Source organism: Topomyia yanbarensis, chromosome 2 (genome assembly GCF_030247195.1).
Source record: "Topomyia yanbarensis strain Yona2022 chromosome 2, ASM3024719v1, whole genome shotgun sequence".
Classification (NCBI taxonomy): domain Eukaryota; kingdom Metazoa; phylum Arthropoda; class Insecta; order Diptera; family Culicidae; genus Topomyia; species Topomyia yanbarensis.
The window spans coordinates 127,066,968-127,093,979 of NC_080671.1; the positions used below are offsets into that span (position 1 = coordinate 127,066,968).

At 36.9% G+C, this 27,012-nt stretch overlaps 2 protein-coding genes across 3 annotated transcripts in view; both read right to left on the minus strand.

The window, feature by feature from the left end:
* LOC131681234 (actin-binding protein WASF3) overlaps positions 1 to 17,263 on the minus strand; it is a 92,813-nt gene extending 75,550 nt beyond the window's left edge. The window contains exons 1-2 of one of the 2 annotated variants that reach the window (XM_058961942.1): positions 17,049 to 17,263; positions 14,501 to 15,191 (exon numbers count right to left, since the gene is read on the minus strand). The gene's annotated coding sequence lies outside the window, so the exon portion shown is untranslated. Of the gene's footprint in view, positions 1 to 14,500; positions 15,192 to 17,017 lie in introns of both variants that reach the window. The other variant, XM_058961943.1, reaches the window with a different exon arrangement.
* Positions 17,264 to 18,050: 787 nt separating this feature from the next.
* LOC131679739 (zinc finger BED domain-containing protein 4-like) lies at positions 18,051 to 26,934 on the minus strand. The gene is made up of 3 exons (XM_058960483.1): positions 23,364 to 26,934; positions 21,999 to 22,523; positions 18,051 to 21,854 (listed from the first exon to the last, which is right to left on the minus strand). Exons 1-3 carry the CDS (start codon positions 23,751 to 23,753, stop codon positions 21,606 to 21,608), a joined length of 1,164 nt encoding a protein of 387 aa, XP_058816466.1. The 5' UTR covers positions 23,754 to 26,934; the 3' UTR covers positions 18,051 to 21,605.
* Positions 26,935 to 27,012: the final 78 nt, after the last annotated feature.

Here is a 27,012-nt window from a genome sequence, read left to right on the forward strand (position 1 = left end):
TAGAAATATTAATAATGTAACGCCGAAATTATGATATTAGGAACAATTTCTCGTTCTATTCTCAGAAAAAATGTATGATAGTGAGTGGTAAATTGAAAACATTGAAACGTGTTTTCACATTTCAGTTGAACTGGTCCAAAACAACTAAGAGGTAGCATGGTAGTAACCAACATTGAAGAGTTATTGCTTCTAAAGTGTATACATTTCAAGTATGCTATTATGCTAATAAAATAGAAATAGTTTGTATGTTGATATAACGGATCAGATGTGTTAAAATTGTTATTTTTGGTGTGTCCAAAATATATAAGTTTTTTGAAAAAAGAAACATATCTTCGCCATGCTCCTAATTAGCTCGGTCAGCTCTTTCCTTACCGACTCCGCATTTAAAATAGTTCACTGTTTATAACCAAAAAAGCACTTCTTAGTCAATCATGTGCGTATTCATCATAAACAGTTAAATGTTTGAACATTTAGATGGTCCAAAATATGTTTTGAGATCGGTCCAAAATATGTTTTCAACAGTGGTTCAAAAGAAAAACGATGGCCCAAAATATGTGCGGTCCAAAAGTGGAAAGATCCGACTTCAAAATTTGCATCATTTTCCGAGTATATATGTTTATTTGACGATTTAGAACACTAGATTTAAAAAGTAAAAGATAGGACCGCACAACCTGTTAAATGATTCAAATTACGTAACCAAACCGTATTTTCCAGAACTTTTTTTGTGACTTTCAAAAGCGATCCAAAATACCCCCGTTACCCTAGGAGGTGCATATAACTATTATCTAGCTGTGGACAAACTCAGGCAACAGGCAGTGTGTCACCTGGCGGCAGAAACCAAGAAATGATCCAGCGGCACAAACGGGACTCCATATACTTCATTTCCTGCATCTCTTAGACTTCCTAATTTTTTGTACTCAATTAGTAAATTAATTCTGATCATTATTCTTATCTATTCGTGATAAACCTACTTACTTACTGCTCTATTAGTTATGATAATATTAAAGAGCGCGTGCGTGACATTTCTAGTATGCCCATCATACACAGAAAGATTTTGAGAACAGATAATGAATATTTTGGGACGCTCAAAATTTTTTCACATTTTCGTAGCGAATACAATCGATATTTTTTAGTTGCAGCTCCAGTTTGTTTTCAAATCATATTCTTTTCTTTTCAAAATTTGTTGATGCTTTTCCTTTTAATAGTTTGACCTCTATAATACAAATATAATTCAAATCTTAAATCGTGCGCGAACTCCAGCACAATGTCGAATCCCTATCATTACTACGCTTTACGCTGCTTCGGATCCTTGGCCTCGGTTATGCGGCAAAGCCGCATCACACAGGCTTCGCTGCATGCGGTAGAAAGTTCAAAAAGTAAATAAATAAATATGCGTGTTTCTTGTGAAATATTTGATCCGACAGTGTTTTTGTTCATGCCTTCTAAAAAAATTGCAAATTACTGGCATGTACAATGACAACTTCTAGAATAAGTTATCCGCTTTAATTACCTAATCGAATTAAAGAGATTGAACTTTAGTAAAAGTTGTATACAATGTTTTATGAATGTGAATTGTCATCTAGGTCAACTTCCGTAATTTGACTAGCTGAATAGAAGTCGTGGAATGCACAGGATATAATTTGAAAGAACAGCTCATATTAAAAAGAAGGATAAAACATCAGTGATTTGAATTAATTGAGTTAGCGAAATAATTAGAGATTTTAAGAGAGAGAGAATGTAGAACAAAATAGAAAAGTAAGAGATAGTGGAAGAGGGTGAGACAAAATGGTAGAGAAAGAATATAAAAGAAGAAAATATGATTGTTCCCATTCCACAAGACTTTATAATGCATTATTGATTAAATTGTCATAGAACAGATTATTTTAATTACAGACAGATTTTATGTGCTTAGCATCCTTCTGCCTGATGGCCGGACATTGTTGCCGATGTAATGTAAAAAATAAATTATAATAGCGCCTAACGTAGCTACCCCGCATCGCTTCAATCCGTGTGCCCGGACCTCAAATGAAAATAAAAAATATTTATGATATCCAGACAATGAAAACAATACGAGATTCGTTCAATCGAGATACGAAAATTTAGCTCATACCGAGAAGCTCCGAAGGCTGTAAGGGATAAGCTTCGGATCCCTTTTTTTCGGATCCCTTTCCCTCCTCTCCATTAAGCATTCGGCCTAATAACCATTCGGCCTAATGACCATTCGGCCTAATGACCATTCGGCCTAATGACCATTCGGCCTAATGACCATTCGGCCTAATGACCATTCGGCCAAATGACCATTCGGCCAAATGACCATTCGGCCAAATGACCATTCGGCCTAATGACCATTCGGCCTAATGACCATTCGGCCTAATGACCATTCGGCCTAATGTCCATTCGGCCTAATGCCCTTCGGCCGAATGACCTTCGGCCTTATGGCCTTCGGCCTAATGGCCGGACACCATCTGTGAAGTGTGTGCAGTGGTGTATACGGCCTGTTGCGATCTACTTTCGAGACATTCCGGCGCTTGTATTGATCAATAAACAACTTTGCATTACCAGGAGTTGTACATTGAAGGATAGGTGTTGATACCAGGTATTATCATGTTTTGATTGTTTAACTTCAACTACGTATTTGATAGAAAGTTTCAAACCGAAATCCACGATCGGACACATCTCGACTAAGCAAATAATGCTATTCAGTGGCACTCTGGAGCCGTTTGAGTAGCGTTAGCTACCCTTTTCATTTTTTCTTTTCTCAAATAGAAAAGATATGCAATCACTCTAAAAACTGTCTCTAGCTGAGGCCCGGAGGGCCGAGTCTCATATACTCATATACGATTCAGTTCGTTGCGATCGGCAAATGTCTGCGTGTGCGTATGTATTTTACAATTTCATTCATTTTTCCCAGAGCTGGCTGAACCGATTAGCACAAACTTTGTTCTAAATAAACGGTATAATGCTCCCATAAGATGCATTTTCATTTAGTTGATCGAACGTCTGGTTCCGGAGGTACGGGTTGAAGAGTGTGATCATAAAGTAAATTACCATATACACTGCTATCACAATGGTACACAAATGACGAAGTACATATTAGAATGAGTGTAACACTAGTAGGATTTGCAAGTCTAGATGACCAATCAAAAAAGCTTTGACCACATTGGCACCACCAGTGACGGTTCTTGATGCTCCCGGGAGTCTTGCCAAGTTCCTAAGATAATGTCATACATATTGCTCAACGGATTCTTAACCGATTTTTACAAACTTGATTTCAAATGTAAAATACAGTATACCCATTCACTGATATTGGATTTTTTCAGATATAACTTAATTTAATACAACAATCAACTAAAGCTAGGAAATTAAGAGGAGACTCCTGTTTTTGTCGTCCCTTACGACATGGGAGAACCCCAGGTGATCAATTCTTGGCGTCAGCTGCAGAAGCCACACGTCCTCTAGATTGGTGTCGTCCAGAAAAGATAATATTATCAACTTTCTAGTGGATAACAGCCCCTGTAGCTCAATAGGTCACACTATAATAATTATTATCTCTGAAAATTAAACTGTTCGATTTCGGTGTTGCACATTCAGTAACTTCAGTAACTGACACAAACTTGGGGTCAGGTAGACGATAAATCCAAACACTTCACACAGCATATGTGCACGGCTAAAGCAACAATACGTGTGGCAGCAACATGCCTCGAAACTACTTCCGTCTATAAAACTCCAATTTCGTTGTGGACATTCCGAAAGCCCAGATTACTTCGTGAACGTAGCTACCTGTTTGCTTGAAATGTTGTAAAAGTTTTTATTTCAAACAGCGTACTCCTCTCTAATTTGCATTGCGGACACCATTGCTTGTACCACATATGTTCATTACGCCTGTAACGAGCTAAACTAAAGTACTCGGACTGTCATTAGACACCATCACGAGCACAAACAAAAACAAGAAAAAAGTTACCTTCTTCTTTCCGGTTCGGAAATGTTTCGATTTTCAGTGAAACTCAATACAGTTTTTTTTTATTCTCAAACATTCATTCAAAGAGAGAACCCTACTGTTGCCTTCGCCCGATAAGATTAGCAAATATTATCGGAGCCCCACCCCTGCGCGGCATAGTTGAACAATCTACCGACCATCTCCCATCCGTTGTGCCCGTGGGACAGAGAGTCACGGAATGCATTAGCGTAATTTAAAATTCCATTTCACGCGAAAACTCCCCCCGTCTACCGCGTGTGTAAGTCAATGTGATGATCCGCTGAGAGCAGACACCGGGCGGCACACATATCCCTTCAGGGAGTTACATCGAATGATTGCATTCATCGTTCATGCAAAAGTTCAGACTTCTGTTGCTTGCCCCTATTGCTTGGTATGTATACACATAATGTCATCTCATCGCTTGCCAGGGGATGATTTCCACTTTTGTTCGGTTCAGCTGGGTGGTTGTTTTGTGCTGGGCTGGATCAGTGGGTGGTACGAAAGACAATTATACGCCCATCCCTTCTCAGCTCAGTAGAAGAGACGCTCACACTCACACAAATTCAGAGTCAATGGGATTTTTTGTGTGCCATGGAATTATTATCATATTGAAACAATCCCGCTGAGCCACAGGCGACATCCGGGACCTGATTCAGCATTTGCTCCGTTTACTTGAGGAACAAAGTTGGATGATGACATTTAGAGGTTAAATTTTCCTTGCCTTGTTTTAACCTTTGTTGTTTTGATGCGGCATAGGACCATTCACCGGCGGAAGTAGAATATCGATTTCTGGCTGCGCTTTATGATCGCCTTGTGTTGTCGTCTTTGCTGGAGGAAGATGGGACACATCGGTTTGGGGCGGAATTTTATACGCTAGTAGGCCAACTAGGTTCATTTTCGACAACAGGGGAAACGTTTCATTCACGTTTTACATTTCTTACAAAAGAAATGTATAGGATTCGCTCAAACTTAGAAAACTTTTTCCGAGGCCCGGAGGGCCGAGTCTCATATACGAATCGACTCAGCTCGACAAATTGAAACAATGTCTGTATATACACACATGTATGTACAAAATATCATGTAATTAACGCAGCAATGGCTGAACCGATCTTAATGAAACTAGTTTCAAATAAAAGGCCTAACGTGGCCATTTCGTCGCTGTTGTGCTATCTTATGACAAGCGCCATTTTGCACATTTCGAAAAAAACGATTTTTAAAGTTTGAGATTGTAATATTTTGAAACTTATAAACGGTATAAACAATTCAAAGAAGTCAATTGATGCTTCTATCTATTCTGTACTAATCTCTCGAATATTACGAAAATCGGTTGACTATGTTGCGAGTTTTTCTATAAATATAAACAAAAGTCGTACTCACACGTGTCATAGGTGTGTATTGATGACAAAATTTGTATGACGTGGCATAATCGTGCATGGAAAATTTTCCATAGAAAAAATCATCAATTATTAACTTTTATTCATATCTTTGGCTTCATTTGGCCTAAAAACAATCGGTGAGATGCATTTTGAAGAAAATGAGTCTGGGATTCTAGAAAAAAAAACAGTTATTTTTGGTTACAGTGTTGCCAAATATGCCATATTTCCAGTTTAAAACATAAATTGCATTTTTCTCACAATTCGTGCTTTTTTGATTTGAAAACGATTATGCCATTCTGTTTCTCAGATAGTTTTACATATAAAAACATCTTGTACATCAAGATAATTTGAGCCAATCCCCAGATACAGTCATTTGAAGCAAAAAATTAAAAATTTCTCAGCACGTTTCTCGCATTATCTCAGTAACCAAGCAGAATGTCAAAATTCTGTGAACGCCACTTTGTAGAGATTTTTTAGACAAGTAATGTGGCATACCTAACTCAGTTTACCCCAAAATGGCGTTTGTCATAAGCGACACTATTATTTTTGTTTTTCGATATGTTGTTTACTTTCTATGGGGATATGGGTCATTTTATCAAAATATTACAGGTTTTTAGTAAATAACTTTCGAACAAAGCAATGTTGTCCCACAAGCTGCGCATAATTAGCAACCTTGTAAAAATACCTTTCTAAAAAGCACGAATTGTCAAAATCCGTTCACGAGCGACGGAGACATTAAACATTTTGTATTTTTATACATCGCTTACCAATTTTCACTAATTAAAATGGAAAAAAACGCCAGTATAGCTATTGCTATACTGGCGTTTTAGGGGCAAAACCAAACCGATTTTGAATATCGGAATATGAAAACACATCTACGTGATTCAAAAAATTCGATTTTGAAAACATTTTGTGAATTACCTCAATAATAACTTAACCATTTCTCAAAAATTAATATGTAAGTTCACTTCACAAACAAAATGATGTGTTCATAGTGAAATTTCTACTAGAGTTTATGAATTTTATTCCTTGGATCAGGCGTTGCGGTCAATCGTGAAGTAAATGTTGGATGGTATATTAATATACAGATTATCAAGTAATTCACCTAGTATTGAGATAAAAAATTTCTTATATAATTATACTCGTGGCATAACCGAAACAAACTGTATTTTTGAATCCCAAATCCCCCCCCCCCCCCCCATCTCTCTCCCTTCGTGTTCGTGGCAACTGTCACGACTCACATCTATCTTGTTATTTCTCTATCCATTTCCATTTTGTGATAAGATCTTTATTAATATTCAAGCTAATTTCATGCATGCGATGTAATTGTGAAGGTTTGAGAAAAAAACTGTTTGTTGTCTGCTGTTACCTTATTATTTTGTTTGCATTTTAGTGTAGAAGAGACTCGCGGAAATAAGTTTAATAATACATCCTACACGGCAAATAAAATATTTGTAGTCCTGAGAGAATTTGCAAAATATTTGACTTATGGGAAAACTATAACTATTTTCAAGGTGAAATAGGTATCCCTTCGAAACGTTGCACTATGGGTAGACAGGTGACCATCAAAAACTACATCCACTCAAATTCGATTCAGTTCTGTTCAAAGCGAAACGAACGAAACAATATTCAAGTTATAAGGATGACTGAAAAGAGACTGCGTTACAATCAACTGAATGCACGCCTTTTATGCTATCGAAATAGCCTAGACACTTCACACTATTTATTTTAATCAGTGATGCAAATTTTCATTATCAAATGCCAACTTTCAGTTCAATCCACCCCAACCATCATTCAAATTCCAAGCCTTCCTTAATCATTCACTTTCAAGTTGGCGGGATTTTCATGACTAAACCGTACGTTTTCATTTCAAATTGATGCTTTTTTATTCACCAACCAATGTTGTCATCTGTTCTGTAGAGGCCAGTTTAGGTTAAATGTTGACATGTTTCAAGCTTACATGAACAGTAAGAAGTATGTTCAGAGTAGTTTTGTATGGAAAACCTCAATAGAGAGATAGTCACAGGGTCAATGAAATTGAAAATGAATGACAAATGATTGAGCAGATCGGCTGTTTGAATGAATGATGCAAAGAAACATCTGCGGATTGAACATAGTAGGGCATAATCTGAGAAAATATTTCATAACTTTCTGATTCAATGGTTCTCAAATTCGTACAATCTGGATTATCAAAAATCAAAAATGTTTTTTAACTTTAAATATATGATCATTGCATTTTAATTAATTTTCAATCAGCATCGTTTTATTAATTTTGTTCATCTACGTTCATTTTATCCACTTTATTCATTTCATCATTTGGATTCACTCTGCAGTTTATTCTTTTCGTGCAATTTACTCATATCATTCATTTAACTTTTTTTATTCACTGTTTTCATTCTATGCATACTATTGATTTTTTCCAGTTCATACATTTTGTTCTATTTCTTCATTTTGTTAATCTGACTATTTTTTCAGCTTTATTCATTTCATCCAATTAATTTATTTGACACAATTTATTTTTTTCTATTAGTTTATAACCTTTCAACATCGTTAAATTTTTCATTTCAATCAGTGCATTTTATTCTGCTCATTTTCTTCTTTTTTATTAATTTTATCAATTCAGTTCATTTTGTTTATTTGATTTGTTTGTTATATTTATTCATTTCATATTTTTTGTTCATTTTATTTATTTTGTTCATTCCATTTATTTTATTCATTTGATCCATTACATTCGTTTGATTCATTATATTCAACGCATTCATTAAATTAAATTGATTCATTTAATTGACTTGATTTATTTGATTCATTTGATTCATTATGTTCATATCTTTAATTTTATTCATTTCATGTTCTGTCATTCCTTTTATTTATTTCATTGTTAGTTCATGTCAATTTATTCTATTAATCTTACAACTATTTCTAAATATAGTCTAAATTTTCATTAACTAAGCTAATATACTTTGTTTCGGATATTTTATAATTTTGATTTACATTAATCATTCTACCCATTTATGAACTTGAACACCTTTTATTCAATTTTATTCTTTATTTTTTTATTTCGTTCGTTTTAATGATTTTCTATAATTTATTCAGTTTATTCGAGATTTTATTCGCGCAGGACTAGAAACTGATTTCATCACACCTCTAGTTGGGTGCCTACTTCGCATGAGTTTTGCAAACTAATGATTGATCCAACAGTGATATGTGTAAGAAATGCCTCATCTCACTGTTAGGTGGATTAATTCAGTTTTTCGATTATTATTCATCGTTTTAGTAAAAGCACTTTTTAGCAAGCCATATTTATAGTTTCAAAGACAGATAATAGTTACACCGGGGAATATCTAAAAAAAAGGAAAATGAGAAGGGATTTCGTAATCTAATTCGGTCGGAGTATAATGCTTGTTTTGAACACCGGTCAGCTGCTAAGACGTGCGCAGTTTTCGGATGTTCAAATTGCGAGTTAAAATGTTTAATACATGTCTGTAAGCAGCTGTTTCAGCTATATCATGGAGTTCGGATTTTCGATCTCTGGTCACGAGAAGATCGATAGTTAGTACGAGTAAGCTGTCACAACAATGGTTCAATATTTGTGAATTCTTACGAGCATCTCATAATCATTGTCATCGATACAGAAGAGTTATCGTATCTTTCATCAAACTTATCCTATGGTTTTTGCCAATTTTCATCTTACATAATAATGTCAAACGAGGACACAGAATTCATTGATAAACACAGTTATAAGACACACTGAGGCTATGTTGTTCCAATAGCTGTAAAACACCCACTACTTAATGGTTAAGAACAGTATGAGTGTCGGAAGTACACGAAATTGCTATTGGGAATCAAAGTAGATCATGGCGGTAACTCATAAAGGTATAAGCTGGCGTTTCTCGATCATATTGAAACGTTTTAAGAAAAAGTGGTCTTTCAATTCACCATTTAGATGTGTTAGACTGCAGCTCATATATTGGTGAATTCGATATAAAACCGATTTCAGTTGGATTGCGTTGGACGTTGACGTTTCGGCCCGAACAGTCGTTCCTGAAGGTGAGTGCCGCTTAAATATTTGCTATATATGACTACTTACTATCTAATATATATTTCGCGCAGGAATGTTTGTTTAGGGTTTACATAACATACATTACGAAAATGCTCGTGAAATGAAAAGTAGTACATATAATGATCTTATTTTTTCTACCCACTATCGCGCTGCTCGAATTGTGAAGCGTTGTTTTTAGAAAAATCCACTTACAGTTTTCAGCAGCAGGTGGCGCCACCACAAACTGTTGCACACAACCGATAGGAAGTTATTTCCCGTATGACTTTTTTTTTATTCTGGCGGGTTTGAGAAGTTTTGAACTGATGTGAAGAATTCGATCTCTTAAATATTGCATGGTTACTTTACCCCTTAACAGTTTACGAAAATGCAAGTGATTTTTGAAGAATGGAAGAGTTGAGATTCTGCGACCACCCCTGGTTACAACTCCGTCATTGGTTGGTGTTGCATAAAAAACCAATAAATGATCATGCTTGATAGTAACAAGTCATGTTTCAATGAACAACTCCTGATAATTCCTTGTTGTTTATTGATCAAAACCGGCTCGATAATGTCCGAACGTACATCGCAGTAACGAAGGGAAGGAATCTTAGTCCGACACTTGTTATTGCTTGTTGATGTGCATCCTCCACAAGTCTTATGGGAGGAGGCAAATTGGTGGTAAGGATAGGGATTCGATTAAAAATTTTGCTGGAAGTCCCGCGCAACTCAAGATTTTATAAGTAGCACATTTGAAGTCTCTGGGCATTAAGTTAGGAAATTATTAAGTACCCACAAACACGTTTTAGGAAATAGCAAAGAAATATCTAGAAACATACTTCGTTCAAATATTATTTTACAATAGACAAACTAGCAAAAGGCAAAACACTTACTAATCTCAATTTCGATTATTCTAATATTCATGGTGATTTTGAAATCAAGCGTAAAGTTCTGACAGAATCGCATCTAAATTTTTGCGGACCATATTTTTAGGTCTCATACCAGACTGTTCAAAACTCTTCGGTCTAAGAATCCTTGAGAACTAATGGGAAAGAAAGAACTTTGGAATTAGTATTCCATCCTCAGTGAATAGAACTATAACAAGGCTGGTAGGATTATACATACGGCATACCGACACAAAGGATTGTTTTATTGGAAACATTCCTTTGTGAAGCGGAATACATCCAACGTTTCAATACAGAGACCAGTTTCCCATTTTTTTAAAGCGAATAATTTTTGTTGTACTGAATGAAATCAATAAATTTTTGCACTATCTAATTGAAAATATGTGCAGCAATTTTTTTATTCGATTGCGTATACTGTACGATTACTATAAATAACCAAAATAATAGATTTTACGCAGCATGATCTGGCAGGGAGAAGGTGTTAGATGTAACTCTCTGCTCTGACGGTATTACGCAAGAGATGGCAAACTGGCTCGTACCTAACGAGTTCTAACCTTCGTTATCTAATCATAAGTACATCGTATTGGGTCATTTAAACATATCTACGAAGTGGCTTTGACGATTCGGTTTCATGGGAATTTTTAAACGCATGAATCTGCAAATAACTTAGATGAGATTGTGGATAAAACAAACTCATTCATAGTAGCAGCATACCAAGAGGCTCCGCTTCGATTTTTGCTTGCTTCTGAGGAACTCTTTGGTGGAATGCCAAATTTGTTAAACTCAAAAAGAATATATAGAAGAGCTTGGAATCCTAGACGCAGCAGCGGGACGGAGGCATTTAAGTTAGCTAGCTAAGCATGCAGAAAAGCCTTTCGATCTTCTGAGCGACGTGGTCAGAAAAGCCTCTGCACAAATGTCTCAAATCTCAACGGCATTAGTAGATTAAATAAGTTACTTCTAAAATCGAAAGACTTTTAGGTCAGTTCGATTAGAACTGCTAATGGTGAATACTCATCTGACGAAGTGTAGTACTAAATTGTCTTTTCCACACACACTTTCCAGGCTGTAGGGAGCCATAATTGACGATAGCCCCTGAGTTCTTTTCAGGTATTTCTGATTTTTTGGCTTTGCTCGTAGAATTGTGATAACCAAATCGATCAAATGGGCAATTGAAAGTAAATCTACGGGAAAAGTTGGAATCATTGCAGTTCTACTTCAAAGAGGAAGTGAACACTTTAAGCATATTTAAAAAAAAAAGTTTTTTCTTGTAATCTTGCATCAAGATACATTCCATTAGCGTGGCGGGAAATAACATTCCCAAAGGTGGTTGCGTCACTTATGAGGAGGCAAAGATGTCATGGAGTACCTTAATATATAACAAACAGGATACATTCAGTGCTTAGCATCCGACATCTGTGCTCATCGTTAAAACATGTAGAGATAAGGAAACTGAGTGTCTGCGGATCTCCTCAAGGTGGTGTGCTGTCACCACTTTTATGGAACCTTGTCGCCGATGGCTTGTTGAGGAAACCTAATGAGCTTGGGTTCCCGACATATGATTTCGCGGATGATTATCAGTATTTGCATTAGCACAGTTTTTGATATGATGCAACAAACCTTATGTGTTGTTGAGCTATGGTGCACTATCGATTAATTTAAATAAGACATCAATGGGGCTTTTCACACAACGAAAGCTCGCCAGTATTAGTTTTCTGTGGTGGCAGAAGGGAGAAGTCACGACAATCCCATCAAATTTTAAACATCTTTAGAGGATGGTCTTGATGGCGATGACTGATGAAATAACTTCAACACCTATTGCTGATTTAGAGGCAATTTTGAAAATAAAACCACCATATGTACCTCCGAAACAAGAGGCTACTGGGCTCTGAAACAGTAACCCAATAGATTGTGCAACTAGCCACACCAGAATGAGGGTCCAAATACTTGAGATGAGTATATACTTGCGCTCAGAGATCTTACACTTACAAAAACATTTAATGCGAGAATTGCATCCCACGAGGAATAGCTAAGGAGTGACAACTTGAAGAACACGTAGTGTGTCACACCAACGGTTCTTTGTTAAGGGTTTCAGCCGGTGCTGGTATCTATTGGCTAGGTATCCCACGGGTTACACCCTCGAAGTACAAAAAGCTCGTGAATTGCAAGGTAGTTCATGTAATGATCTTATTTTTCTAGACGTGGCTCAATAAACTACTAGTAAAATGTGTATTTTAACAATAAAAAGAGTGTTAATTTGGAAACGCGGAAGTTTTTTCGATTTCCTGAAAAAATGCAAAATGTGGGTTAGCCCCTTTTGGCCGCCAGCCATTCAATTATTATTGCCAATCTATTTGGCATACAAACTTGATGGGAGCACGTCGTTTGGCATAAGTTCGTTTGGCATAAGTTCATTTGGCATAATGTTCATTTGGCATAACAGCAGGTGACACATGCTTTCGTTTGGCATAATGTTCATTTGGCATAATGGTCATTTGGCATAATGGTCGTTTGGCATAATGGTCATTTGGCATAATGGTCATTTAGCATAATTTGAAATCTCTTATATTTAATGTTGACGTCTAATGTGGCTACGCCACATCGCTTTAAGTATGGTAGTTAAACTATTTGATAGCCCCTATGTTTGAGTAACTCGAGCAAACGAGTGAGTTGCTGGTGAGAGGTAGCCACTTCTGACGGCGGGTCGATGACCACCTCGGCCCCTTGGTCTCGGTTATGCGATATTTCCAAGGGCTATTTGGTATATTGATTCAAAGAACTGCTCATGTTTGAAAGAAGGAATCAACCCCTAAGTTTGAGCAAACGAATGGATCACCAGTTTACTTGCGAGCGCTTTTGGTATACAAATTCAAAGAACTGCTCATGTCTTAAAGAAGGAATCAATCCTTGTTTCTGGCAAATATATACGTGTATATTTGCCAGAAGGTTGATTCCTTCTTTCAGTCATGAGCTGTTCTTTAAATTTGCATACCAAATGGCCCTCGCAAGTAAACTGGTGATATACTCGTTTGCCCGTTTCACCCAAAATTAGGAGTTGACTCCTTCTTTCAAAAATGAGTAGCTCTTTTAATCTGCATGTTTAATAAGTTCGCTAGCAAAGTGTTGATTTACTCGTTTGCCCGGATTACTTAAACATAAGGGTTGATTCTTCTTTCAAATATGAGCATTTATTTGAACCTATATACCAATTAACCCTTGGCATTGTCGCATAACTGAGACCAAGGATCCGAAGCGGGATCCGCCGGGTTCCGATGGTGCGTCGGCGGCCCCTCGCGAGCAAACCTGTGATCCACTCGTTTGCCCGGATTACTCAAACCTAGGGGCTATCAACTAGTTCAAGTCCGACGGAGCGTAGCCACATTAGTCGTCAACGACTAGTAACAGAAAATTCAACGTATTTTTTAAATTATGCCAAACGACCATTATGCCAAATGACCATTATGCCAAATGACCATTATGCCAAATGAACATTATGCCAAACGAATGTATGTGTCACCTGCTGTTATGCCAAATAAACATTATGCCAAATGAACTTATGCCAAATGAACTTATGCCAAACGAACTTATGCCAAACGACGTGCTCCCAAACTTGATATTGCGTTCAATGGCAAAGCAATTTTTGTGAGTACTACTATTATTCCATGCCACTTTGATATAGAAAATTGAAACTCATTTGATTACAGTAGATATAGCAACTTTTGTTATAAAAGAAGTTACTCTAACCAGTTTGAATCAACCATATGGGTAAAAAATAGTAAAATATGTAAAATAGAAAACCGTTCTCTATTCATTTTTTTAAAGGGAATGCATCAGATGCGTGATTCATTTATGAGATTTTGAAACGCACATAACTGTTTCAAGTATTTCTTGCTAATTTACATAGTATACACTGATAAGAGTAGGAAACTTTGAGCGTTCACAGTATGAAACATACAGAACTAATGTTACAAGTAAACAAATAATAACTATGTCCATAACCTTTTTTGGCGCAGGTCTGCATTCTCCAACTCTACCCTACCGTTCGATACGGTGACAGAAAATTCCACGAAACTATGACACCCGTAAGAATAAAGTTTGCTTCCAGAATCCTAAATTAGCCTCCAGCGAGCGTATGTTTCTTTCATTGTCACCGCCGTACAACATACGTATTATCCGACCTACTGTATGCTTCGCTATTATTACTCACTTGAATGTTATTCCTGCTGTCGATTGGCTATGGATGACGGAATATCACACAGTCTCGCCCGCCTTGAAGAATGATATCAGCCAAGGTTTGCCTTCTTCGCCTTACAATTGTTGCCCCTCGCCCGATCTGGTTCCAGGGTGCCTATCGTCCACTAAAATGACTTCTTTTCAGGGCGATACCTCCGCTATATCCAAATTGCGACAGATCACTTATTTTATTACACTCTTGGCCCTTGTCGATTGGTTGCCTGAACAACACTTTTTTCCGCAATAAAAACACACAATTTATTTTGATTGCTTAGCTCTCACTGCACTTCCTTTCACTCGATGAACGCGCTTGCCACCAAACCCATTCGTAGTAAGGTAGCTCCTATGCAGTACTTCACTACCGAACAGTGTAAACTTCAAGCAGCGTATAAATCACACCAAATCCTCGCTGAAAACTTCAATGCAGATTTCCACCAGACTTTCTCCACTTTTTTTCGCACAATTTCCACCTCTGTTACACGACGACGGCACACGGGAAAAATGCTGCTTACAACTTCTCTCCTGGAGTGTATCGGACGTTCGACGAGGTCAGAAGAGCTGTCACTTTTGCTTCGTCGACGTCTTCTTACGTGCATAAAACACACCCACACCACTGCATGATCCTAGTACTCGCTGCGCAAGTTTGCGTGATGTTTCAAAGGAAACTGAAAAACATGAAAACACACATCACACCAATACCGATGAACAGTATAATGATGACAAATCAACACCCTCCGGAGGATTTCAGACGCTGTGCACAGTAGGCTAAGTAATAAAAATGCAATTATGCGATTTAATAACTTCGATTGTATAAGCCATCTCAGTTCTTCAGTGCCATAAATCGCGGTACTGAATGAAAGGATTAAGTAATTAGAAAACGGTTCGAAAGAGAAAGGTTTCGATTTTTTGGCAGCGCATAAGGATTAATTATGAATCAGTGTCATATGGCACAAAGGAAACTTTAATTTAGCATTTGTCAAAAAAGAAATCTTGCAAGGATGCTTAAAGAATATGTTGTTTTGAACTGTTCGACCTATCGTACTACTGGTTTTGAAAAAGTAGCCATGGTTTTGTGGCAGGTATATTTAGTCACCCATTTATTTCACATTAGAACCAAGAATGCTATTTCTTATAGCAATTAACTTAAAAACATATTCAATGGAGTGTATCCAATTTGTTCAAGACCATATTTCCTTAATCATGGTAATTTTATTTTTGTCACGCAGAATATAACACGTGTACCGAAATACTATGTTCTAGTTAATAAATTACGTTGAGTATTGTCATTATTTAAATATTACTAGACAAATTTACATGAATTTAATTGCAAGACATTAATTATAGTGCACGTGTACTTTAAATACACACATTATTTTTGGAACGATGAATATGTAATTTAAATATTTGACGATCTTTTAATTACAATAAATACGAGGATGATTCGCAATCATTACAACAGGTAGCTTACTAAATACGTTAATTACATTCAAAACATTCAGGTATTTTCAATACGACGCACTCAAATAATTTGCCTGTCCTGTGCCTGTCCTTCGCGCATTACAGACAAGTCCAATAATTATTAAGTTTAAAAAAAATAAGGAAAATGTTATCAAGATAGCCTTAGACATTTCGTTCAATATTAGTTCTTGAGTTGGTTATAATAAAAACTTAATAATTAACCATCAAAATATTGCTTGATAAAATACCGAATGAACCAATTTTCGCATCAGTATTTTTGTCAGCTAGCACGATTTTATTTTTGATTGTATTTTTATTTTTATTTTATGGCTCTGTGAAATTCTTAGAATTTTTTGCCAAAAAGGCGGCTTTGGAAAAAAAATCAAACAAATCTATGCGCCAAAATTGATAATTGTAATTCATTAATCCTGATTTGTGATTCGATTTGACCGGTTAACCACAGTTAAAACACTAAAAGAAAAATCCTCTAAAAATATCATTCCACTCATTTTGCCAAAACATCTGTTTGAGTAAACATGCTTTCGACGGTGAGACTGCGGCCACTTCTTTCGGCGGATTCTTAGAGGGCTTCGTTTCGCTTGGCAACACACTAATTTAACACCGCTTATCTGATGCAACGCACATCTCGCGTTGAATTAACAGATATTGTGTAATGCCTGGAAAATTAGTTTTAAATTGTCTATCACCACTCATACATTTGCTTTTTAGTTTTAAAAGCCATTTTTACGATAATCTCTAAACTAGACAATTACCATTAGCTCTTTGACGTTCATAAATTTTCTCTATCGCGGTAAAACACGTAGTTGGTATTGCCATTGCAATAAAGTATTTTTAAATTTATTTTTAAAGCATGTAAATGATAAAAAATCATTTTTTCCGCTCAATTTTTTAAAATCACAAGTGATAGAAAAAATATAAAAAATATGAATGTTGAAATAACTAAATCGTAATAATCTCTCCCAGCCCACTGTGCAACACGGACCATCATCCGGCGAGATACTTTTTCGCCTACTTTTGCATGTTGGGGTGCGGTGTTCACAAACCTATTTTCCAATTAACGTACTCCCCCGTAGATATGTTTCGACTTCAACTACACAATACACAGATTCAATTAATCCAGAGGTGTGTAATCCGGCATAAGAAAGCACTGCACTACCAATCCGTAAAACAGTAACACTTTCGGAGATATCGTCGGACCTCCACTCGAACGCACGATAACTTTTCGACTCGTCGAGTCGAGCGAGACTTGACTGATGGGCGACGTCGGCTGTCTCTGCAGAATGACTTTTCCGAGCAGTCTCGCGTGAACGAGGCGGTGGCGAAATTCATCTCATACACGGTTAAATAAAACAACCTGCAGAAAAGTTCTTTTAACTTACTTTTGAGTTGTGCGTCGCTTTCGCACTTATTAGTGTTGTCAAAAACAAAACGAGAGGTTCGACTCAGTCGAGATCTTCCGTGGGGGAAGTTACTTTTGAGTTGTTTGGGGTGAACTCAAAATTAGGTAAATTCAACTTAAATTTGAGTATAAAAAACCTATCAATGAGTTGTAATTTTTGCCGTGATTAAATGGAAACTACCTTCAACACGGTTTACCTAATTTTAAGTTCCCCCACGATACCACGAGATTGAGTCAAAGGAACTCAATTTTAGGTAGTTTTTTGTTTCCGTGTACGCTGTACTGTACTTGTACAAACTGTACCGTTGTACTTCTATACTACTATAACAGTTCGAGCAGACGGTGCTCGAAAAATGAATGAGATGATGATAGCCTTTCATTATATTTACGTCTTCCCATTTATCGCCTAAAACACTTGGCGAATGAATGGGTGAGCGCATGAGAAAGAGTAACACAAAAGGTTCGTTCGATGAATGAATATAGCAGAGCTGCCATGTATACACTTATGCAGATTTCTAGGCGCGGAATAAAGATTTATTTCAGATATCCATTATTTTCATCAAACAAACCATATCAATTTTTATTTTTATATTTAAAAGGCAAAACGTCGTGGGTATAGGTATAGCGTATTAAAAAGAAATAAAAATATTTTGAAGATCACATTTTTTTATTAGTTTCGAATTATAATAAATCATCCTTTAAAGTCTTGAACACTAAATATTATAAAAATTCCTTTTCTTTATTGAATACTTGATACAAATACAGCATTTTTACTAGGACAATACAGATTTCAGACAAAATAATTTGGCAGCTGGTATACACTACTCATTGGTTTCGGATTACCAGATTAAAGTCAATAAAAAGACGTGTTTAGTGGGTAAATAGGGGTCCTTACACGCGCAATAAAAGTATCATTACTGAGCAATAACATTACTAAAATTGGGAATTTCGTCATTACTCGTCTTACACGATCATCCTTTTGCTTTATCTTACTATATTTGGATGCAATTGTATTGTGGTAAAACATCTAATAGGCTTGAAATGTGCTTGCGTAAAAGCTGTTCAGGGCCATTCACAAATCACGTAGGAGGAAATTTGAAATTTTTTACCCCCCTCCCCCTAGTTAACTTTTAACAATCCCCTGTCCACAAATGTCTATGTTGACTTTTCATTTTTTATTTGTAGAAAATGTGAAATTGGAAAAAAGCACATTATAATGTTCAACTAAAAATTAAGCTATTCAGGCATTCAGATTTATTTCAAGCTTTTCAAATATTAAGGACAAAAACAAACATCGATCAATAATGCTTTTCAGACTGGCTTTTTGTCTACGGCCAATCAGTTAGTAACAATTCAAGCGAATTTGAAATCAAAATATTTTTGTCCGAAATACAAAACTCGTAACTCAAATTTTTAAATTGCTAACAACTTTGAGATAGGTTTCCGTTTTATTTTCACTATACCATCAGTTGGACTTATACTAACATCGTGTAGTATATGTAAATTAAAAAGTGCTTTCAAATGTTTATGTAGCAGAACACTTCTTTTCAAAGATAGACTCTCGAATATCTTTAAAAAGATATATTGCTATAACTAGTTTGGCCGAAGTGTGGCCTACACCTGGAGCTGGAGTGCAGAATTTCTAACCTAGAAATAACTTTTTTATCGTTACTGTGGTGAATTCAAAATTGGTAAACTAGAAGGCACAATTTGAAATTATGCTTTCGATGTGTACACAAATCTCACTTTTCGTGGATAAATTTCAATATTTTTTCAGATAATTAGATAATCTAAATTTATTTATTCTTTAGAAAAATGTTTGTCCGGATCAACCGGAAACTATATTTTCGTAGCAGCACTATCAGCGGCAGCTCAAAAATTAAATAGTACCCTGCTTCTTCCAACGTCGAAACTTTCCTGATTTCACCTTCTCCTCTTCTCTCTTTCTACACCAGGTGGACGGCCCTTATCACCATACACGTGAAGACCGCGATCCACAACTTCTCTTTCCTACGCCCCACCGTGACCTCGACAGGACCTAGGTAATCAACACCCACTGTACTAGAGGAACGCAAGTGAGAGTTGATGCGTTGAACCGGCATTGGTGCCATCATTTGTATTTGTATTTTTATTTAAAATTTGTGTTCTTCTGACACTAAGTCTTAATGAACTAAACTAAAAATAATCAACCTAATGTAACAGCAAACGGTGACGAAATTGTGATGAATTATAATTGAGGTCAAAGTGCTAGGCAAGCTCGTTGAAGCGACGAACCATCGCTAAAATCTATTAGCAGCGTAGTTGGTGTTTCGCATTGCCATGATGTGTAGTAATGTCCGAGGGCGAAGAACACGGGTTGGGGCGTAGAAGTTGATTTGTCCAAGGAGATCGGGAACATCATACTCAGCCAACAGAAACTTTGATATGAAAATGGCCTGCGAAGTATGTCTACGTTCTTCCAAAGTATGTAGTCCTAATAGTCTGCAACGGTCCTCATATGGTATCAGGTTCAACGGATCATTGCAAGGCAATTGACGTAAAGCATATCGTATAAATTTGCGCTGGACAGTTTCAATCCTTTCACTCCACGTTGCATGATAAGGGCCACCAGACGATGTTTGCAAATTCCAACTGCGAGCGCACCAGTGAGCAATATAAAACCTTTGAAATCTTCAACATAAAACCTAGAAGTCGATTTGCTTTGTCGATGGTCGCTGACAGGTGGTTGGTATAAGTTAGCCTTTCATCGAGAGTAACACCTAGATCTTTTACGTGGTCAACGCGTTGCAGCTGAGTTCCGTCAATGTTGTAGTTAAAATTAAGCATGTCTCTTGTACGATGAAAACTGATGACAAAACATTTCGTAACACAAAGGATCAACATGTTTCTTTGACACCAATTGTAAAATGTATCAATGAGACACTGTAACTCACGGCAATCGGCTTCTTTCCTTATCACAAGAAATATCTTCAAGTCATCGGCGAAAAACAGTTTCCCTCCACGCATTAGAACAAAGACCGCATCATTCACGAACAATGAAAATAGTAATCCTACCGCAAACCTTACATCTGGTTTGTATTCAAAAGTGACATTCGCATCGAAAGCATCTGCCACGATTCTCGAAACAAAATCAGTAAACGTTCCAAGTGTAACTGGATTATTCTTTCCGTTATATTGCACCGCTTTTTCCCGTCCGGAAGTTTGCTGACTAAATCTTGGATGACAATCAGATTCACCAAGTGGAGCGGGAGATCCGCTGCTTCCAAGTGTTCGCTAAGCTGCCTGATCGCATTGCCAAACGGTATGAAACTGGCCAAGTTGTCAGTTTCGAGTAGAGATGCACCGAATATTCGGTCGGCCGAATATTCGGGCCGAATATCAGCCGATTTTGATTTAAGCCGAATATACGGTACGCCGAATAATAAAAACCGACATTCGGCCGAATAGGATCAGTAATGGCCTAATAGTCATGAAATATTTAAAAAAAAAACAAAATAAAATAAAATTCAAAGAAAATTTAATTTAAGTCAACGCATTTTCTGATGAAGTCATAAAATAATTAAAATTGCGCTTCATGCATGTAAGTATTTCGCCATTCTCTGGCAGTAGCCGATTACGATGCTGCTCATATATGAGTCCTTCGGTGGAAAACAACCTTTCACTTACAACAGTACTTGCAGGAGCTGAAAGGTAACGCGTAGCGATTTTCAGTACATGTGGGTATTTGTGTTTGTTTGCAGTCCACCAAGCATACGGGCTTTGCTTTCCATCAATATTTTTTCCCGAAAGATACTGTTCCAGCTCGTTTCTAATTGTGCAGATGGACGGGTCGATTGTTTGTTGTTGATTTGCTCCGACTTCCTCAAAGCACTTCCAGAAACCGGATGAAGTCTCTGCAGGTTTCTCCAGTTCAGGCCTTGTTTCATCTGGCTTCGTTACTTCGATTTGATCAAGGATCTCAGTAACGATTCCATCAATTAGGATACGGTGATTGTTTTCAGAAATGAAGTTCAGTTTAAATCTGGGATCCAGAACAGTGGCAAAGGTAAAAACATTTTCCTCCAAAATATAATTAAACCGGGCGTTCAAGCTTCTTAATAGGGTTTCTTTTGTAGGTTCGACTCCTTTATGATTACTACTATTCTTTTCTAAAAACAGTTTGAGGGCTGCCACATACGGAATTACCTCAGATATGTTCGATTCATCGGAGCTTACGATTCTGGTTAAATGGCCTCAAAAACTCAAGAAGACGGCTTGTAATATTCCATTCATATTCCGTCAAATTCTTTACCGTTGGAACTTCTCCTGCGTAGTATGTTACGGTTGATCTTTGGTCAAGCATGCGTTCTAACATATAGAACGAAGAATTCCATCGTGTGCGAACGTCCTGCAGGAGTTTTCTTTTGGGTAAATCGTATTTGTCCTGGATTTCGGACAGTTTGTAGCGGCCCTTACACGTTCAATATTTTTGTCAATACGCGTATTGACGATATTGTTACAATATTTCAATCCCATTTGAAATTCACATCGTCAATACAAGTTTTTTCGATTACACGTACAATACTTTTGTCAATACTGTCTAGTATTGACAAACATATTGAACGTGTAAGGCCCGCTTGTTGCAAGCTAGTGGAGAATGGTTGAAGTGTGTCACAATATTGCGTGATTTTGCTATAGCGTCTTTAACAGTTTTTTGACATTCCAATCCCTCAAGAACAACTAGTTGAAGCGTATGAATAAAACATCCAACGTTCGGCAGTTCGGCATCATTTAGCCCTTTCAGCATGTTTGCCGCATTATCCCGCAAGATCAGGTGAACCTGAGATGTGGATATGTTCCAGGCACTTAACATTTCGTGCATTTTTAGGCCAATTCTCTCTCCGGTGTGGGAACCAGGGAACTCACTAGTGTTTAATATGGCGTGTTGCATATTGCTGCATTTTTCTTCGTACCAATGTGCAGTCAAACTTATCACTGCTTTATTGTTCGGAGACGACCAAATGTCTGTCGTGAAAGACATGTACCCACCATTTTGAGGCAACGCATCCTTTATTGATTTTTTGCACTTCTCGAACATTTCAGGAAGTACCACTGATGTAAAATGCTTCCTACTAGGAACCTACAAAAAATTTAAATTAATGATGGTATCAAAAATGCTACAAAAATAATTTACTTTATACTTCGGCTGCAGCTTCGCCATCAAGCGTAGACTGACGCAAATCTACTTAAGAATTTCATAAGTCGCAACTTATGAAGCTACACAATTTTGATTTCATTGGACGCTTATGCATTTCATAAGTTCGCCCTATGGAATTTATAGTATGTATGTAATGATGTTCATATTCGTATTATTGTGAAAATGTCATAATTTTACCATATGAAATCAGTGAAAATAGGAAACTAGGCATTTTTGGAAGCGGATTGAATTTAATGTTCTTTTTTTCAAATTTGGGTACATGAAATGTAAGTAAATATTCTTCGTAACTCATTGCTTCATATTTTACATTACTTTCATAAGAAATGTATTGAATTTTCTTAAGCTTTCAAGACTTCTTTTTCATTCATTTACAGCTTATTGGAAATATTATGAGACTTCACAAACTCATCAAAACATCAAACTAGAGATAAGTGCTCTTTATTCATGTGAATTAATTCGTTTAAATAAAAAATATATATATTATAAAATGAAAAATATGATGCTGAGTATATTTTCTCGAACTAGCGCCATATGATATATCTATGGATTTCATAACATCTCATTTATTAAATTTATATTCAAGCATAATGATTTACATAAGCACAGTCGCATGAAAGGTATAAAGATGGCTTAAAAATTTCATTAGCATGACTTATGAAAATTCTAAGTGACTCGATGGCCATTTTTTCCTCCGAGTCATAAGTCAAACTTATGATTTTTATATGGGATACTTGTGGCGCCGAATCATAAGTGATTCTTATGGAATTCATTAGTTATTTTATCTCGGTGTAGAAATCTTTCATCTTGAACCATTGAAATTGGTTGGAGATCCAGTACAAGCATTTCTGCGATTGTTTTTGTAATTTCTTTAGCCTTTACAGAATTTTCCTCCCATCTGAAGCTGCCAGAAAAGCTCTCTTGGATGGTAGGCTGCGCCGCAGGTTTGGTAGCTTTTCGCGTAGCTTCTGATTCTCGGTAAATTCGATGTGCTTCAGAATGTTGCTTCAAATGATTTATCATTCCAGAATTTGTAGCTGCTCTTCCGGTACCACCGCGCGATAGAGTTGCACTGCATTCTGCGCACTTGGCTCTTCGACCACCATCAATTTCGATGAAGAACTCCCAAATCGCCGAACGTTTGCTTTCCGCCATTTTTAAACAAATATAATAGACCTGGAAATCTTAGATTTTCAAAAATCCACGCGTTTCTGAAGACGACCGTTTTCAATAACAAAAATGGAGTGAGAAGTTTGCGCGCAAGTGTTGGCAGTTCTACACAATAGTTCCTACATTCATAGTTAGGTGGAGACATTAACGGCAGCCAACTGTCGATTGTAATTTGACGCCATGCAATAAGTTTGACACATGGTGGTCCTGTTGTTTACATTTTGAGATTACATTTTTCAAAGTAAATATGGGAAAGCATTTTAAATATATTGGGAATCATGTTTTTGGAAGTATAAATGGATTCTGAAATGCCCTACGATTAAATTGTGCTTTTTCACTACTTTAAAATATATATATATAAATAAAAACTAATAAGTGAATGAATCAAATGTTTATCGATTGCATCCAGTAATCTCTGTATCGGTACGCTAATTTGCGGGTTCTTTGCTTTGGTTAATACAAAGTTACATGTTGAGGTTATTCGAATATAAGTAGTTTGATGCTATTTGTCAGAATTTTTATACATTATTCAGTCGAATATTCGGTCGAATATTCGTTACGCCGAATATTTAAACATTAAATATTCGGTATTCGGCTGAAAGCCGAATAGTACTATTCGGTGCATCTCTAGTTTCGAGCCTGCGTACCTTTTCAAGGTGGCTTTGCAGCAATTGTTTATGGCGTCCGTAAAGCTGTCGGAGTTTTGCAATTACTCGTGGGACCGACTTTGGAAGAAGAAGCTGGTCTCGGACGGACTCCAGTGCTGAATTGAGCCCTGCTTGGTCCGGCACGCTATTGCTCCAGCCCATGTTTGCTTCTGGTTTCTTTAACCGTTTGCATCGTCGCTGCCCTCGCCGCCGTCTGTAATCTCCGACCGATTTTCATCACTTTCATCACTGCTGACTTCAGCGTTCTATGCAAACATCTTTAGATTACCTTTTGTCAATTTGCCGAACGCCGGAGGACGCAACGGGGTACCTTTTCCGCGGGATGCTTCGGAAAAACCTTCTTTGGGATCAGCGACCGATTTTGTCCGCTGTTCACCATTAGCGCTTCCTTGAACTGTTCCTCTACGAAGGACATCTGCTCCTGATGGATCTCTTCCATCTTCCTTATGCGGCAAAGATATTCCTTCTTCTCCTGCAGTTCCCTTTGATGTTGTAGGCTTTTTTCCTCGATTTCCCGTTCACGAAGCTGTCGGTCCTTCTTTTGTCGCCGCTGTAGCTTCCACGCAACGGGAGTGATACCAGCGCTCACAGCTGTCACAGGCAATCATCTCCTCGATCTGCGTTGATACCTTTCCGCAAGCTTCACACGGAGTCATAGTGAAATCCATGTTAGATTCACTCATCGTGATTGAGGTTATTCGACATCTCCATATTTATTTTTGAGTTTGTTCGGATGAACCGGAAACTATATTTAGCACTATCAGCGGCAGCTTAAAAATTAAATAATCCCCTCCTTCTTCCAACGTTGAATCTTTCACCTTCTCCTCTTCTCTCCTGCTACTCCTTCGGTTTGCTTGTCGTCCGACTCAACGAACGACAACAGATATTCGGGTGGCAAGATAATGTATTCCGTATCACGTCGGGGTCACCAATGTGGCTGACGGAAGGTAAAGAAAGAACGCGGTTGCAGTTTATTTGTATTTTTATTTTCTTTATACCGAATACACGTAGGGGAATTGTGGGAAAAACCGACACTGTGGGTAAAACCGACACCCCACAACTTTTCCTAGAAATCAAATTTTTATTCATTTCATAATGATACATTATTATTAGTACGTTTATGTAGAGCATTTGAAGAAAAATTGGATTTACGTTAGTGCGCCGAATGTCATAAAAATAAACAAAATATACGACAGCAGCGTTCATACTCGTCTGGATGTAAAATTTCGTTGGTAGATTTTAAGGTTTTAACCGAACAAAAGCTTTTCAAATCACCCCATTTTTCAGTACCTATTATTATCGGCCTTTCCTATGATCAACTAGGTGCATTGAAGATGAGTTTGAGAAATGCAATATTTTTAATTGCTTTTATAAAAAAATGTGCGCTGTTGGGGTAAAACCGACACCCTTTGGTTAGTGTAAAACCGACACACTGTTAAGATGGTTGTGTTCACTTGCGATTCATTACAAAAGGCTGGGGATCTTTGTGATACTTCAATTTCACTATTAGCACACTATAGTAATAGCTGAAATACACAGAAATACTTTTATTGTGTTTATTTCTTATAAGTCTCTTTAAAAATCAAAAATTGGAATTTTTGCTTATCTGATTCTATCGAAGCTTTTGCTATTTCTGCAAAAAGCTCATCAAACCGAATTTCAAGTGTTCTCTTGGTTTGTCATAGACGAACTTTATCACAATGAGACAATGATATTATGTATACCCCAATAGATCGTTGATGATCAGAGTCCGAAAAATCAAATCTGAAAAAGATAGTTTTACTAAGAAGTGTGTGTGTCATTTATAAGTGAATGATGAATTAGCAGAACGTAGAACGCTTGCAAATCTTCTCTTACGAAATAAAATGACGCTGGAGGTTGCAATGATGTGCGCAAGGATTATTTGGAAATACTCATATCAATAAATAATCCTATAGCATAAAATACTCTTATTTATAGTACTACGCTTTCGAACTTTCTTCCCCTCACTACATGATGAAGCAATAAAAAGCACATATTTTGCATCATACATACTCACACTTTATTAATCACGCATGTATCTAATTTTTAATAAAGATAAAGATTTTAATACAGTGGAGAGAAAATAAATTAAAGGGGGTGTCGATCTTACCCCTATAGGGTGTCGGTTTTACCCGCAGTGCCTACGAAAAGTCACTTTGTTTTCCAAGTTTTACAACCAATAATTTTTAATGAAATTTATTTTTCGAAGCGCTGAAAAAATTAAGTCTTGTTAAGAATTTTCTGAAGAAGAATTGTGCATTAAAATTATAATTTTATTGGTTTTGTGGCAACTTAGAAAAAGTGTTATGCTTAAGGTGTCGGTTTTAACCATAATTCCCCTATGTTCGTCGCGAGGCACAACACATGAATCCTTTCTCTCGGTGATGGTTCTCTTGCATGGGAGCGTCATAAATTACGTTCCATTTGGTCATCGAAATGTGAGTTCAAAATTTTTTGTGACAGCATTAAGTAATAAGGTAGTGATATTCTGGGTACCTGGCCTCCAATGAATCGTTGGTAACGAAGTGTAAAAAGCAGTTACTGGTTCAAGATTG